This window comes from Dermacentor silvarum, chromosome 10 (genome assembly GCF_013339745.2).
Source record: "Dermacentor silvarum isolate Dsil-2018 chromosome 10, BIME_Dsil_1.4, whole genome shotgun sequence".
NCBI classification, from domain to species: Eukaryota; Metazoa; Arthropoda; class Arachnida; order Ixodida; family Ixodidae; genus Dermacentor; species Dermacentor silvarum.
In genome coordinates this window covers 65,418,409-65,433,063 of record NC_051163.1, presented here as the reverse complement: position 1 = coordinate 65,433,063, position 14,655 = coordinate 65,418,409, and the positions used below count along the sequence as shown (strand labels likewise).

At 40.9% G+C, this 14,655-nt stretch overlaps 1 protein-coding gene across 1 annotated transcript in view; it reads right to left on the bottom strand.

The window, feature by feature from the left end:
- Window positions 1–3,234: 3,234 nt before the first annotated feature.
- Window positions 3,235–14,655, bottom strand: part of LOC119431609 (N-acyl-phosphatidylethanolamine-hydrolyzing phospholipase D) — a 28,984-nt gene continuing 17,563 nt past the window's right edge. The window contains exons 6-8 of the mRNA XM_049657942.1: window positions 13,855–14,003; window positions 12,617–12,731; window positions 3,235–9,699 (exon numbers count right to left, since the gene is read on the bottom strand). Of these exons, the coding sequence (XP_049513899.1) occupies window positions 9,556–9,699; window positions 12,617–12,731; window positions 13,855–14,003 (408 nt within the window). The 3' untranslated portion in view covers window positions 3,235–9,555. The remainder of the gene's footprint in view (window positions 9,700–12,616; window positions 12,732–13,854; window positions 14,004–14,655) is intronic.

The window sequence follows — 14,655 nt, the reverse complement described above, 5'->3', positions numbered from 1 at the left end:
CGTGGAAAGTCGGCCATGGCTGTTTGGCTGCTCCGTCTTGGCGGCGCGCAAAAACTTCACTCGTACTGCTGCTCGAACTAGACTGCACCAAGACATTCTAATTCAAGTGTGTGCGTGTGCGTGCGTGCGTGCGTGCGTGCGTGCGTGTGTGTGTGTGTGTGTGTGTGTTTGCAGGAGTGACTCGGTTGGACTGCACAGTAACCTTGCGACTAGTACCAGGGTCCCTTGTGCACCAGGTAGGCATCTTACGGCACGAGATTTTCTTCATATACCGTAAGTCATCTTACATAAGCACATAACGCGTATCTACACGACACGACAAAGAAGCACACATGCCGTCATACGCCCTCCATGTGTGCGTCTGGTCCGACGCTTGCGCAATCGAACCCGGAAAAGCGGACTGCTTCGTGCGCTGGCTGATAGTTCGATATATCAGGTAACTCAGTATATCCGAACCAAGTTATAACAAGCCTTTACGATGCATTTGTTATACAAGGGCTTGTTACATGCACTTGGTGGATGGGCAAGAACACACAACAAAATGCACCGCATACGAATACAAGAAAACCATTGATGCATATGGTGGACAAAGTTACTCGCACGGAAACATTGGCCTGCGCGTCTAACCTTATATTTTCCTTGAGAACGGCATTCTCGTTGCGCGTGCGTATTTTTGTGGACATGCTCAGTCCCACTTCCATCAATGTGCTGACGCAACACATCCGCAGCCGAAAGTGCCCCCAAAGCTGTCAGACGAGGTGTGTTCTATCTTCAGATAAGATACTGGCAGAGTCTAGACACGTCAATTAAGACATCCGTGTCTGTTACGGTGACATCGTAGGCCACAGCCACAAAATCAGCGTAGGCAACTACGACACCGCATCGGGAATGCAAACATTTTCTTCGCAGAATTTGGCAGGACTGTACGTCATAGTCTTGTGGTGGGTCTGAGATCACGGGTTCAGAACCATGACTGCGGATGTCGGGGAAAACAGTTGTGAAGGCACTCTGAGTTCAATATATTAAGAAACTTATTTTGCATAAATATGTGTAAAATAGGTTTGCATGTTTGATATAAAGCATAATTATTATAAACAGGCTCATTATATCCACATTTGCAAGTATTTGTCGCACTGTATATTTGCTGCTACTTTCCTCAACTTATAATGCACTCTGCACATTTTTCTCGGTGACTGGCTGATGAAATTGTCTGATATGGCTATCGGTTTTGTTAATTCAAAACCTTCTCAGTACATCAACACGAAGGAATGACAGATGCAAAAAGGTAGTGGTAAAGGGAGAAGGTGCCATAGTTTGAGGAAAAAAAAGCGGGGAAAAGAATGGGGCTACCTTTAAACGGGGTGTCAATGCATGGAAGAAGAAAGTGTTCTTTTCTTTATGTGTGAACTCGTATCACAAGCCACATGCCTAAGGCAGTGCTTGTTTGAGGGCTGGGTTTGGCCACTGGGTAACATTAAATAAACACTTAACTCACTACCTTCCCCTTACCCACTTCCCTAAATACGGCTCAAGCCATCAAATAGGTATTTTATTCTCTCTCTGTAAACTCATGTACACTAAGAATGGTTCCAGCTCTCCTGACATCACTTTTACAGTGCTTGCCTTTGACAGATGATTTGTTTACTATACTGTTTTTTTTACATCTCGGATTTTTCAGGCGCGAATAACTTATCTTTTAATAAAAACTGGCTTATTCCTTCTAAGTGTTGTAGGCTCAATGCACCAAAGGCAGAAGTGTTCGTGTTGTACTTGTTTCTTCTGGCACCAACTTTGATAAACTACATATTTGGCAAACTGTTCAGTTTTAAGCATAATTAAGCTAGCTTGACTATATCCATAGAGTCACCGACATCCCAATGGAATCCGCTGGCCTGGCTGAACTATTAGTATCACCCATCTTCATTTGCTGCCACACCAGCTGGTGCAAAGTTGATGTTCAGCTGGACCAGTCGTTTTCACCCTGTCATGCAGCCCACTTTTTATGCACCCTTTTCATGCCTAGGCTTTGCAGTATTTATGACGAAACTGCCAGGCAATTTCCTTAGAGCAGGTGAGCGTGGAATGTGGTAATCTTGGCATGAACATCAGCCAGTTTGTTTATCGGTCTGCATCAGCACCTTAAGTATGGATGCCGGCATGGTGGAAACAGTTGTGAAGGCACTCAAAGGTCAATCTATATCCAATGTCAAGTTCATTAAGGAATTTATTTTGCATAACTATGTGTAAAATAGTATTGTGTTTGACCTAGAGCATAATTACTATGTACAGGTTCATTATGTATCCAGAACCATATGAGGATTTCCACAGCGTTTTGCAAATGTGAATCTGATAAAATGATAATGGTTTGTGATAGAAACCCCGTACATGCAGCAAAATGCATGCACTGCAACAATCCAGTACAAATAGGAAATTGTTGTAGATACTAATTGTGGAGCCCTAGAAAATTATAAAGTGATTACACATAATATATTCTGAGGAATTCTAGTCGTTTTAAAGTGCATTTTCATTCAAGAAATATAGTTTTAATCATTTTAGGGTGCCTCCCTTTCATGTACACACAGTACAAGTGTTGCTGAGAAGAATGCACCAGCTGGCAGTGTCAAAAGTATGCAATACTAACTAAAATGGTGGCAGTTTATTGTCTTGCAAAGCAAAGCCTCAAAAAGTGATTCATTCATAGGGGGTGGACAGTGGTTCTTGTTGCTTGGTATAGCATTGTTCAGTTTCTCTAAAAACTGACAGCTTTGCGTCTTTGGGTTGTGATTACTAGTGAATTGACCTTGGTTTGCATCCTAAGGCTGCTGTGGAACTGAAATGCGATGTAGAGGCCAAGTATACATGCACCATGACATTCCATAACAGTCTGGTGATGCCTATCTTGCATGACATTAAGCCAAATGCTATGCAAATGAAATAAGCTTGCTTTGAGTTTTATCTTTTAAAGTTGATACACATCATTAGACAGCTAAGTTTATTATAGCTTGAATACATTATCAGCCAACACTAACACACAGATCTTTGAGCTCATTGGGACCAAGATATCTGCAAGTGGAATATACAGAGATACTTTAACTTCTCCGAGCTCAATTTGTAGTCATCGTGTTCTCATTATGTATCATTCTGTTCCCTTATTTTAACTTCCATCCCTTTTCAAGATTTTTGCATAACAACAGTATTTTACAGAAGAAAAAAGAAAACATGGCACAAAGCATGTAACAAGACTAAACTCTTTATTACTTAATACAACAGTGTGCTCGGATGCTGTTCTTGTAGATTTTGGTGAGCCACCGTAGGGACCAAAAAACGTGTGTTTCAAGAGCACAGTGCCGTTTTTCTCGTAATCAGGCACTGAGAAAAGGGCTTGGGATTCTGTATGATGGAGCAAATTTGAACAGCTTATCCTTGATGACAATTTCCGCTTCTCCACCATCCAAGATAACACAGAATAAGGATGAATTACCAAGCATGCAGTCAGAGCAACAAAATAAATAAGTAGGAGAGACACTTGGGCACATAAGTCGAATAACGCATGTGGTCACCACCAAAGACAGCAGGAAATTAGTGACATTATGTAATCCATACGTAAATGTGGAGCATAAATAGCATGGCCACATTATATACAGTGAGTGGAGAACATAAAGGTAGCATTCAGAGATGTGGATAAAGAAATATTGCATGCTGAGCTGCTTTCATCATATGACAGGCCTTGTTATGCATGCTTTTACAAAAGAAAACATTTGTCTTCAGGTTAAAATGTATGGCCTTTGCCTATTCCCATTCATATTTAACCAGTTAGATAGTTGGGACTGTGATGATAATCCAGCTCAACTGGTCAGTCACGTAAACAAGTACCTAGTAACCCAGTTTTTGTGGGCCACTAGGTACTTTTTTCATTCTCAGATTAAAGTAAAGAGCACTCTATGTGTCTCGCCTTGTTCGTGTCTTTGTGTCATGGTGCTGTACTGGTGTATCTTATGGCAGTCAGTTTCAGATACTACAGTGGAATTTCGTTGATACAATCTTCACAGGAACCAGAAAATAAAATGTCTCATCTGAAAATTGTATTATCCGAATATAATCGTATATAAAGGAAAAGAATTGTATATAAGAAAAATGTATTATGCAGAATCGTATCAACGAGATTCCACCGTGCTCCTTTCATGATATTTCATGTGACTTGGCATCGAACACATTGACGTGTACGGCTGACAGCATTTCTAGTGCTGTGCCAAGCTCGTTATCTTCACACAGTTCCAGAAATGCTGTTGGCCATATACTTGGATGTGTCCGGTGCCAAGTCACGCGAAATCTCGCGAAATTAATAGTATCTCCAAAAATAATTGCCCAAGAATGCCGCACCAGTAATACAATGTTTCTGGTACAACATATCAAGAATGTGGTGGGCCAGGATGCCTGAGCCCACCAAGGAGACCTTAATTTCTTTGGGACTGATAAGTGTCGTTTCCTTCTGCTAAAACTTGTATGCACGTTAAGGCATGCAAGTTCACACCATGATGATAATTAAATTAATTTAGGTGCTAATTAACCCTTTTCATTGAAAATTTAGTTTTATAACATTTCTGGCACCTTCAGAGTCACGGAAAGTGAACAGCTGCCAAATGAATAGACTATTTTAAGTTCTTCAGTGAGTTTTGTCAAGTCTACAGGATTTTGACTCCATGCAAAAACTCTCTACAGGAATGTCAGACATGAGAACATGAACTGTTTCATGTCCAGATGTCCAGCACATTTGAAAAGCACCTATCCAGCCACTTGTGTTTCTCAGCATTCGACAGAAAAGCGTTTGGTGCACAATGTAATTAAGAAAGAAATTACACTGAAAAATGGTGATAATTGTTGTGCAACAAAACTGAACCCTAAAGGGTGTACAATCTTTCGAGAGTCATGCGTTTTTTGAGGAACTGCCACAGATAAACAGTAAATCAGCCTCAACTGACAGATTATTCCTGTGTAGCACCTTAACTGCGATAGGTAAGTCCTATGGAACATTTTGACCACAGTAGATTACTCCTCTAAATCTCCCGCACTATTTGTTTGGTGAAAGACCTGTTAGCAGGTTGTGGCTCCTGAAGATCAAATTTTTCTCAATCGAAAATTCTTGATTTCTTTAGCTGGTCAAAACACAGTAGCAATGACATCATCACATGATGTCATACTTTTGGAGTTGCACACATTTAGGACTTTATTAAAGCAGCTAATGCTTATGAACATTGTCAGGCTGATTTTGCTTTTATTTTCAAGTGAAATGACCAGAAATTAACTAGCTTCGAATCAAAAAATCCATAGTGAAAACCAGGTTTCTAGAAAGGCTGGCTTCAGGAATTTGAAAGTATCAATGCAATGGGCGCATTTCCCGTTTATGTTGCTTCTTGGCCTTGTCAAAGTTTTGCTCTCATTAAAGGTGATCAGTTTGCTACCTCACTGTTTTTATTTAGCACCCTCTGTAAGAGCCATGCTTCTGCAATTGAATTAGCTTTGGTAAAAACACCACACGCCAAATGGTTGATCATTTTAGCCATTTCTGTTGTGTACAAATTGTGTCACAGGTAGTGTGCCTAATGAGCCACCAGTGTTTCTCCTGTTGCTTTTTGCTGCAACTACTCGCTTGCCATAAGACCAAGTGCAAATTCCTCACGATGCCAGTAGAGAAACACAAGAAACAATGGCAAGGCACAAATTTTGCTTCAACCACTGCTAAAGTGTTCTTTCATGGTGGAGAGATTTCGACATTTTCATGTTCTTGAAACAGCACAGTAAAAGCCATAGACAATGACAAAAACAAAATACAGTGCAATGCTGTTCTTGGAGCCCAGAGTGAACAAACAAGCAAAACAAAGTTTGACGAAATCTCTGTTACCCTGTTGTGTGTGTAAAAAAAAAAAAAAAAAAAAGGTTAAACTCGGCAGAACGAAAGAAAATCGGACCAGAACTACTAAAAAAAATGTGGGACAGCACTCTGACATTGAATTTGGTGTACACTGTGAGAAGTTCTCATGGTTACAAAAATTATAAACATATGTGCTGTGCTCTCAGGAAGCTTTCTTTTTTGTTTTCTAACTGCGAAGTGTTATCAGCTTTGCAAATTAACACCTCGAACAGACGGAACTTATTATACACCGTGATAACTTGCTATGACAGTAAAGATTATGAATGTATGTGCTCTCTCGCAAAAATCTTTTCCTTTCTTTTCGGTATTTTAACTGCAAAGTGTTATACGCTTCGCAGATTAACACCTCAAACAGGAAAATAAGATAAATACGTGGTGTTCAAAAGAATGTCATGTGAGGCTAATTGATGTTGACATGCACTTGTGTGATCTTGCTTGTCCTCTGTTCTTTCAATTTGTGCTTAGGATACGTATTGTTCAAGATGGGTGCTCTATAAATACGCTTTAATTAGCACCACCATATATAAATGCTTGCGAAGCACTTTGAAGGAGTGAGCATAATGCCATCAGAGCAGCCCACTCTTGGCCTGCGCTTGATGAAGCAGCTTAAAAAAAAAGAACATTCCTATTGGGCACAACAGGTTCCTTTTCAAATGCAGCAATATTTCACTTGAACACACTTCTAGGGATGGCAACAAACTGCTCGCTCAAGTGAATGTTCATTCAAGTGAAGTGTAAATGCATTGGCTTGCCCTTACTACTGGGATAGTGATCAAATGAAAAACTTGTTCAAGTGATGTTAAATCAAATGGTGTTTCACTATAGATGCGGAAAGCAGAAACTCTCTCACTAGGTGGCAGCTAAGCAAATTTGATTAGGTACATTTCTTTTTTTTTTTTCCTTTTTTGCATTTAAAGGAAACAGTTCAGGTGTGGTTGCTCATGGTTATTTCACATTCAACCCAAATTCAGCCACAAATTTCGTACTCATTAATCTTCATTTCTGCCAGATGTACCTTGCATAACGTTATCTCTGTTAAGTTACAGGCTAGGCATTCAAAGCTGGTATGTGTTAGCATACCTCAGCAAATTTTACTAAAGAAAGTTTGCAAGCCATAACCAAAGTTCTGCCACCACAAATCAGTGGAATTGAACCTTTTGTTTGTAGAAAAAAAAAACAGATGTTCTTCTAATCGCTCACGCATTTGCCTTGTGTGAGAATGTTTGCATCCACAGTGAAGCAGGAATTGGGCCTGACATAAAGCTTGCTATTAATAACCATTGGGAGTCTTCATCATTCACACTCGTAAAGCATGCTGCCCTGAACATGTCATGCTGCAGTTCCTGCTGCAAGGAACCTCAATTCGGCGTGGCATAGCAACGCACACGAACGCAGTTGAACATAACGGAACATTACACACACGATGAAACACTTCGAAGCCTCAAAATGCAGACAAAGCATCTTCTCTGTCATGGTTTAAAGTTCATTCTGGCAAAGTGAGTTTATAACACAGATGAAATTTCCCAAGGGGGATAGCGTACAAGTGATGCATTCCATAGCATGAACATGTGCTATACACGTGCGTACAGCTGATTTCGTTTCGCTTTGCAGTTTTAAATATTTCTCGACACTGACACTACATTAGAACACCTGGTTAACATATTCGGTGAAACTTCCTGCCTTTTAATGAGCCACCATGCACTGGAATATTTTGTAACAACTCGATGTAACATCCTGTACATCTCTCCACTTATTGGGATCCCATGCGACAACAAATGTCAAAAGGTGCAAGAACAAAATGCATGCAAGATTTCAAGTGCGCACTTGCTGACGGTCACTTTGTGATGTTATCAGCTGCAGCAGTTGAATAGAGACCAACACAGAGAGTTCTGCACCAGATATGTCCCCAGCTTACGTATCCTTGCATTTGCCAATGTCTTCTTGCAGCCTGACCAATACGAATGTGCAACGGAGACTCATAGCAGTTGGCAGTGCCTAAAAAGTGTTACTCTTGAGTGTCTTGACAAAATGTAAATACACTTGCATGAAACATGGGCTATTATTGTCCATGGAAAAATTACTTACATGCACACATCATCATAACAAGAAATGGTGAACTGCGTGTAATGCTCACAGACCAAACGAATAAATTAATGGAGAGTTGAATGAATGCTTACTATACTGTTAACTGAACTTTTCAAATTACCTGCCTTCTTTTTTCTTTTTTTTTTCGAGTAAACGTTTGAATAACGATAACATCTGGAAGATCTAGCGATACTAGCAGACATCTACTTGCAGAAGAAAAATGACCACTAAAAAGATGAATTGCGATTTAAAGCGAAAAAAACGTGGCTCCTCAAAAGAACGCCGAGCTATAGTGCGATTTTTTCCCCTGCCTGTTTTGCTGGTCGCCTCACAGGGAAAGAGTGGATCACCGGTTACTGAGTTCTTGATGATTGTTATCACAACAAAACTGTGGAGATACTCTCCACTAACATATATGCCAGCAAGACAAAATTTTTACACAGGGTGCGACATAACAGGTGACAATCCATCACAAAGGGAAGCTTATGTGGATGGCTAAGTTACTTTTGATTTGGAGATTGTTCAAGAACTATTTGTAAGCACGATAACAAAGGCTGGACATTGCTGACTAGCTTCAGTTACTTTAACAAGATCACAATAAGGCATGTTGGTTAGACACATTTTGTCAATATGGAAACACTTTTGCGTTTGTAGGCACACATAGCAAATGCAAGAACAACTGTGAGGGGGGTAATTTCAAACTTGCATTGCTAAGGAACAGGCTAATCTGCAAAATATTTTCAAGTGATGGACTGGGTTGAGATTGCAGCATATGACATGTTAAATAATTTAGTTCTACATCTATACAAAGAAAATACTTCAACAACATCGCAACATAATTGCAACATAATTTTTTTTAAGTGACAGAATTTGAAATAAAACTGCAGGGTAGGTTGCTGCACCAAAAGGATTCCTCCTGGCACATTTTCTTTTGCCAGTAACACCCAAAGTTAACAAACATAAGCCACAGCAATAACAACCCATTTCTTGACAATAATAATAAAAAAAATCTTGCCTGGATGCAGCTGCAAATGTCTGCTGTCCCATAAGGCACAGGTTAATCACCTTGTTTCGATGTCATCCATTCTTTAAAACTGGATACCGCAGAACCATATGAATATCGTACGGACTCGTATCATTTCTTTCAAAAACGACTTCAAAGTTACAGTGCAAAAGATGTTTGCACGTGCATACACTCACACACACACACACACAAATAAAAACACAGCAGCTGATTGCAGGGCTGCTGGAGATGTCTTCAGAAGACAATGCCTCCAAACTTTCAGCATGGTCATTGCTTGCACGAGAAAAAGAGTGGAGGCGTCGAACGAGGCTGCTCACACAGCTGATAACAATCATCTGCTTCCGGGGATGAGTGTGTTGCCATCAGCTGTGCAGTCAGACGAGGCAAGCCGTCTTTTTTTGCGGCGATCCATCTTTTCCAAGTTGTCAGTGGGGCTCACAGCGCGGCGCTCGTGATCGAGCAATTGCCAAAAGTTAAGATACAGCAAACATTACTTCGGCACACCTTATCACGGTCGTCAGGGTAGCACACGGGACGTTCGGTTAGGGGGTGCCGCGTGCAACAGTCGTGACTCTCCGTGTTTGAGTGTGAAGAATTCACGGGGCGATATTCCGTGTCGATCGAGACTTTCCCGCAGTTTCACCGGGGGGTCGAGGTAGTACTGCGAGAAAAAAAAGAAACGCAGGTGAAAATTGCACTGAATTTTGTAATTCTCTTCCAGTGTCTGAATAGGAATGGCGTTTCCACACCATCACCACACTGCAGGTTTCGTAGCGGGCTTGATGTAGTACATGTTTCTATGTCTTCTGCACACTTTCTGCAATATCACATATAAGTGCCATTTCTATTTCATTAACAATACCATCAAATTGCAAGACAAATGGGAGAAAGAGGTCACGGGAAGCTGGAGACTTACAAAGATAAGTCCCATTCTTGAAATGTTGGCTCTAGGCTAAGGCTTTCCCTATTTATCCAGTGTTTATGTCATCGAATAGCAAAAGTCATGTGTGCCCTTTTAATATACTTGCCGTTTTATAATGGCATTTATGGTGGGAATTCAGAGAGCTTTATCTTCTAATTAGTTTCTTTGATGCAGCACACAGTAGAAACTTATGGCATGAAGTACTTCTTTGGCTCTTTAACCTCCAAGCCCGAGCTGTACTCGTCTTAGGCATTTGTACCGAGATTGCCAAGGATGAGTCCTACATGTCCACGCTGCAGTTTTCCCTTCTTTAATGGCCCTGAATGAATCACGTGTGTGGGCTCATCCCACCACCTGCCGCTGAATTTGGACACTCATGCATATTGACACACATACATTGTTTATCTTTTTTCCGGGTGCTGCTTTTCACTGGCTAACCACTGTTACAAAGTGATTGCTCGGCACAAAACACACCTAATGTATGCCACTATCATTGTGCTCCGAGTTTTACCCGTGTTTTTAGGCACTAGTTCACCCAACAAAGAGTTACATTCATGACTGACAGTTTTGGCACTGATTAATTCATCACCTTTACATTTGTTCTGCTATCATCTGTTGAGGGAATATCACTGAAGACACGTGAGATAAACTGTCTTTCTCAAAACATGATTTGTTATTCAATGTTTTCATTGAGATCATAAATTAATATTTTTTCTATGAGCATGCTATGTGGTAACCTCTTGAAAGCAAAATAAAGTTTGTTGTGAAATTGTTTGTTGTAATTGGCAGGAAAAATTTTGAAAGTTAATGTATCTGTGGTGCCTCTGATAGTGAAGGCAGTACTGCTACTATTCTTATGCCCAGTCGCAGTGCAAGCATTACAATCTGAATGTTGAGAATGAAAAATTAATCTTCCTTGCCACTTTTGCTATAGTTCATATCGACTCGTTTTGGAACATGGCTTGTGACATTACCAAAAACAATAAATGTGAAGGTTAATGCTGAATGCAGGAGTACAGGTAAGCATTAAATTCTCTGCATTATATGATTAACACTTACAGTATTTTGTTCCCTGTTGTTGTATAGATTTTGACTATCAGTTCATGATGTAAATTTTCCATAACATTCTTGATATCAGGTTGTCTACTTCTACTTGCAGTCGACATCATGTTCAGGCTATCAATGCCACTTTTCTCCCCGAATTGGAATACTGAAGACTGCGTTTGAATTATGAACAGTGTAGCGCATCAGTCTGTCCTATCGCCTTCCTGTGCCTCTCGGCTTGCGATGCAGTCATGCAAGCTGCTATTTGCTGCCTCTTTTACCAACTGCCCACATAGTGGATGGCCACAAATTTGAACTGAACAATCTTTCAACCAGTTTGCAGTTCCCCATCTGCCTTCCGTGCCGTGGATGAAGAGGCAGTAGTTTTGACCTGTGCAGGCGATGGCTGTATGGTCAGTCAGAAGATGCAGGGAAACAGGCCCAAGCTGTCGTCATTGTTTCCTTAGTTTTCGATACGTCTGTTGGGTTCCCTTCTTTCTTTGGGTTAAGTTCAGTGCACCGACACATTCATTGTTGTCCCAGGTGTTCATCTGATCCTTGGCCAACCTATTTGTATAAGTTAGGCAAGTTTAGGCATGCTTTTACGAGGGAAAATCAGAAAAACTTTGCCCCAATATTGTTTTCAGCCAAATTGCAGCTGTAAATGCGAAGTCAACATATCCATTCCCAGTGGTGGACCTTTCTTGGACCGGCCCAGCCTTATCTGACGGCAGCTTCACCGCGCAGCGCTGCTGTCAGTTGTAGAAGATGACGGTTGTGCTTCACACGTCCACAGCGTACGAGCAACGAAGTGTGATTAATTTTCTATGGAGCAAGGGATTAACGCCCATCGAAATCTACAGGGAAATGCAGCCATGTATGGGGAAAGGTGTCCCGCTTTGAGAAGTTTGAGGTGGGGGTGTTGTGAGTTCGCAAAAGGCCATGAAGCCAAGACAGCAGTTTGACGGTGGTTCCATAGTCAGCCGCACGAGTTTTACCACAGGGGCATCTCAAATTTAGTGCTGCAACGAAACAAATGTCTGAATCGGTGTGGGGACTATGTGTAAAAATAGTTTAAGGTCCGCAGAATAGTACTTATATTTGCAATTACCTGTATGTACCTTATTTTGGCTAATAAAAAATAGGGGCAAGGACTTTCACCCTCGTATATTAGTTAGTGTAAAGCAAGCCCCTGTTTCTTGGTATACATAGTGGTGAATTGCTTCATGCTAAACTTCATGTAAAAAGAAGAAAAAAAAAAGAAAAAGACGTAGAGCTCGAAACACACTGTGATGTATGTATTCTGCTCATGTGCATTGCAATAAGCACCAGCCTCCCCCTTTCCCTCCCCAAACACGCACATGCAAGTATTGATAATGTGGGCTAGTCAGGCCGAGCGCTAGTCTTGGAATCGAGACACAAGGGTTTCATATGGCTAGGGCAGTAGTGCAGAATTAGCATTGCTTTATCGCATGATGAACTGTGCTTGCCAATTATCTTTGAGACTGCACAGAATCTCATCTAAAACTCGGCTTCTACGTACTGTGTGTGTGTGTGCATGTCGTGTTTATGAGTAGCCCTTGTATTTCCTCTGCTGCGAAGAGCATCTTACCTCATTGGCGAGCGTGAAGGTACCCCAGTGCACCGCCAGCGTGGCACGGCTACGGACATCCTTGTGTATGAGCACGGCTTCTTCAGGGTTCACGTGCTGGTACTTCATGAACCACCTGCGACATGTGCAGCACGGTGCATAGGTTACAAGCTGTAATGCCAGTTTCTCTCTCAGGTGTCAATAGTAACGGCAAATTCATCTGAACAATTTCAACAATTAATTTAAACAAACAGTAAACATTTAAACAATACCGACCCCTCCTGGGAATTGCTAGCTAAGAATGTCACAGTCCCCAAATTTTGTAGTTTTGCAACACAGGCACTGCACCCTGCTTGAATTTCTGCAACTGCTCACCTTCGTATGCCAGTTTCCTCACTCTACTGCAAGCTTAGTGTGACAGTTCTCCACAGTGCACACTGTTCAATGCAGGTGTAGTAATTTGCTTCAGTGATTTCTAAGAACAGAGTGTAGAATTCGCATAAACCAAATGAGTTCTGCAATAATCTACAAGCCAGTTCCCATTATTCCCATTGCCAGTGCCTTTTTATAGCACTGGAATAATTACTTACTATGAATAACTGAACACTTTAATTATTCCTTTTCAGGAGCGAGGTATCAATTAAAAAGTTGCAGGAATCATTGAGAGCACTCAAATAAGGTTTTTGTAACAAGCAAACTTTTCTTTAGTCCTTTCCTTAGCTCAGGAAAGTGAGCTTGTTGTGGCATCGTGAAGTGTCATTAGAGCCAATATGATACAAAGATTCCTTTTACTTTATTCTATTCCTTTCTTGTCATGTTCTGTTCAGGACTGGATGATGCTGCTGGTAACGTAGGTGGAGTGCAAAAAGGAAAAGTATTGGAATAGAATTGCTACATTATCCCAACTTAGGTTATGTGTTCTTTCTTTTCTTTATTTGTTTTTTTTTTGTCGTCTCGGGGGCTTACTACATTTCTGCCATAAAAAAAATCTAAGCAAAGTTAGCTCGTCAGGAATGCTTCATTTGGATGTTCTGCAACACATTTTATGGCTTCACAGTTGATGACTTGACAATGAAATAATTAACGAGTTGGTTAAGCACTTCTTAATTATTCGCAATCGTGTATGATTTAAGAAAACCTGACAGGCGAGGACACACAGCTAGTAGTAGCAGCACCACGCGCTCCATTTGCTACTCTTTTAAGCAGTGTGAACGTTAACTTGGATGAACCTGTAGAGCTTACTTGTGCAATGCTCTCACCTGGGCTCATAGGCTCCAATGGGAATGGCGGCCAGGTCAAAGGGTCCGTATGTCTGCCCAATCTGCTTGAACACGTCGCAGTAGCCTGTGTCGCCCGCAAAGTAGAATCGGTACTCGGGGCTGATCACACACCAGCCACCCCACAGCACCTGTTGCAGCAGGAGGCAAGCAACAGCGATATAGTTGTAGTTTACACAGTGCTAGTCAAACTTCAATATAACTAGCATGCATATAACAAATGTTCGCATTTATTAAGGTAAACTCAAAATATTTCTCACCAATTTCAGCATGTAACAAATGTATGCTTATAATGAATATGGAAAATAATGAAGGTATCTTTCATGTTGGATGCAACTTTGTTTAGTTTTAAAGTGCAGTAGAACCCTGTTGTCAGTTTTCTTAGGGGACCACCGAAAAAGAATGCATGATCTGGGAAAGCTTAACATCCGATAACAATTTTGTGGGGCAGATACACAAACAGAGCTGATGTTTCAATGTGTTAGAGCCTGGGAGATTTAACTGACAGGAATGTACGAACAAGGTTTTACTGTACTGCAAACTTTTGCATCCACATAATGAAGCTGTTGAAGAACTTTGATGATGAATTAATCACTTTGTTGCCACATGATGAAGCTTGATGTAGACAGGAAGACAGTAGTGTAATTAGTGATTCCAACAAATAACGAAAAAAATAAAGAAAACGGGCATAGCAATAAGTTTAGTTAAGAATAAAAGGAATATGTGAAGTTCGGCAGGTCATATAATGCAAGGGGCAGATAACCAGCGGTCTATCAGAGTAAC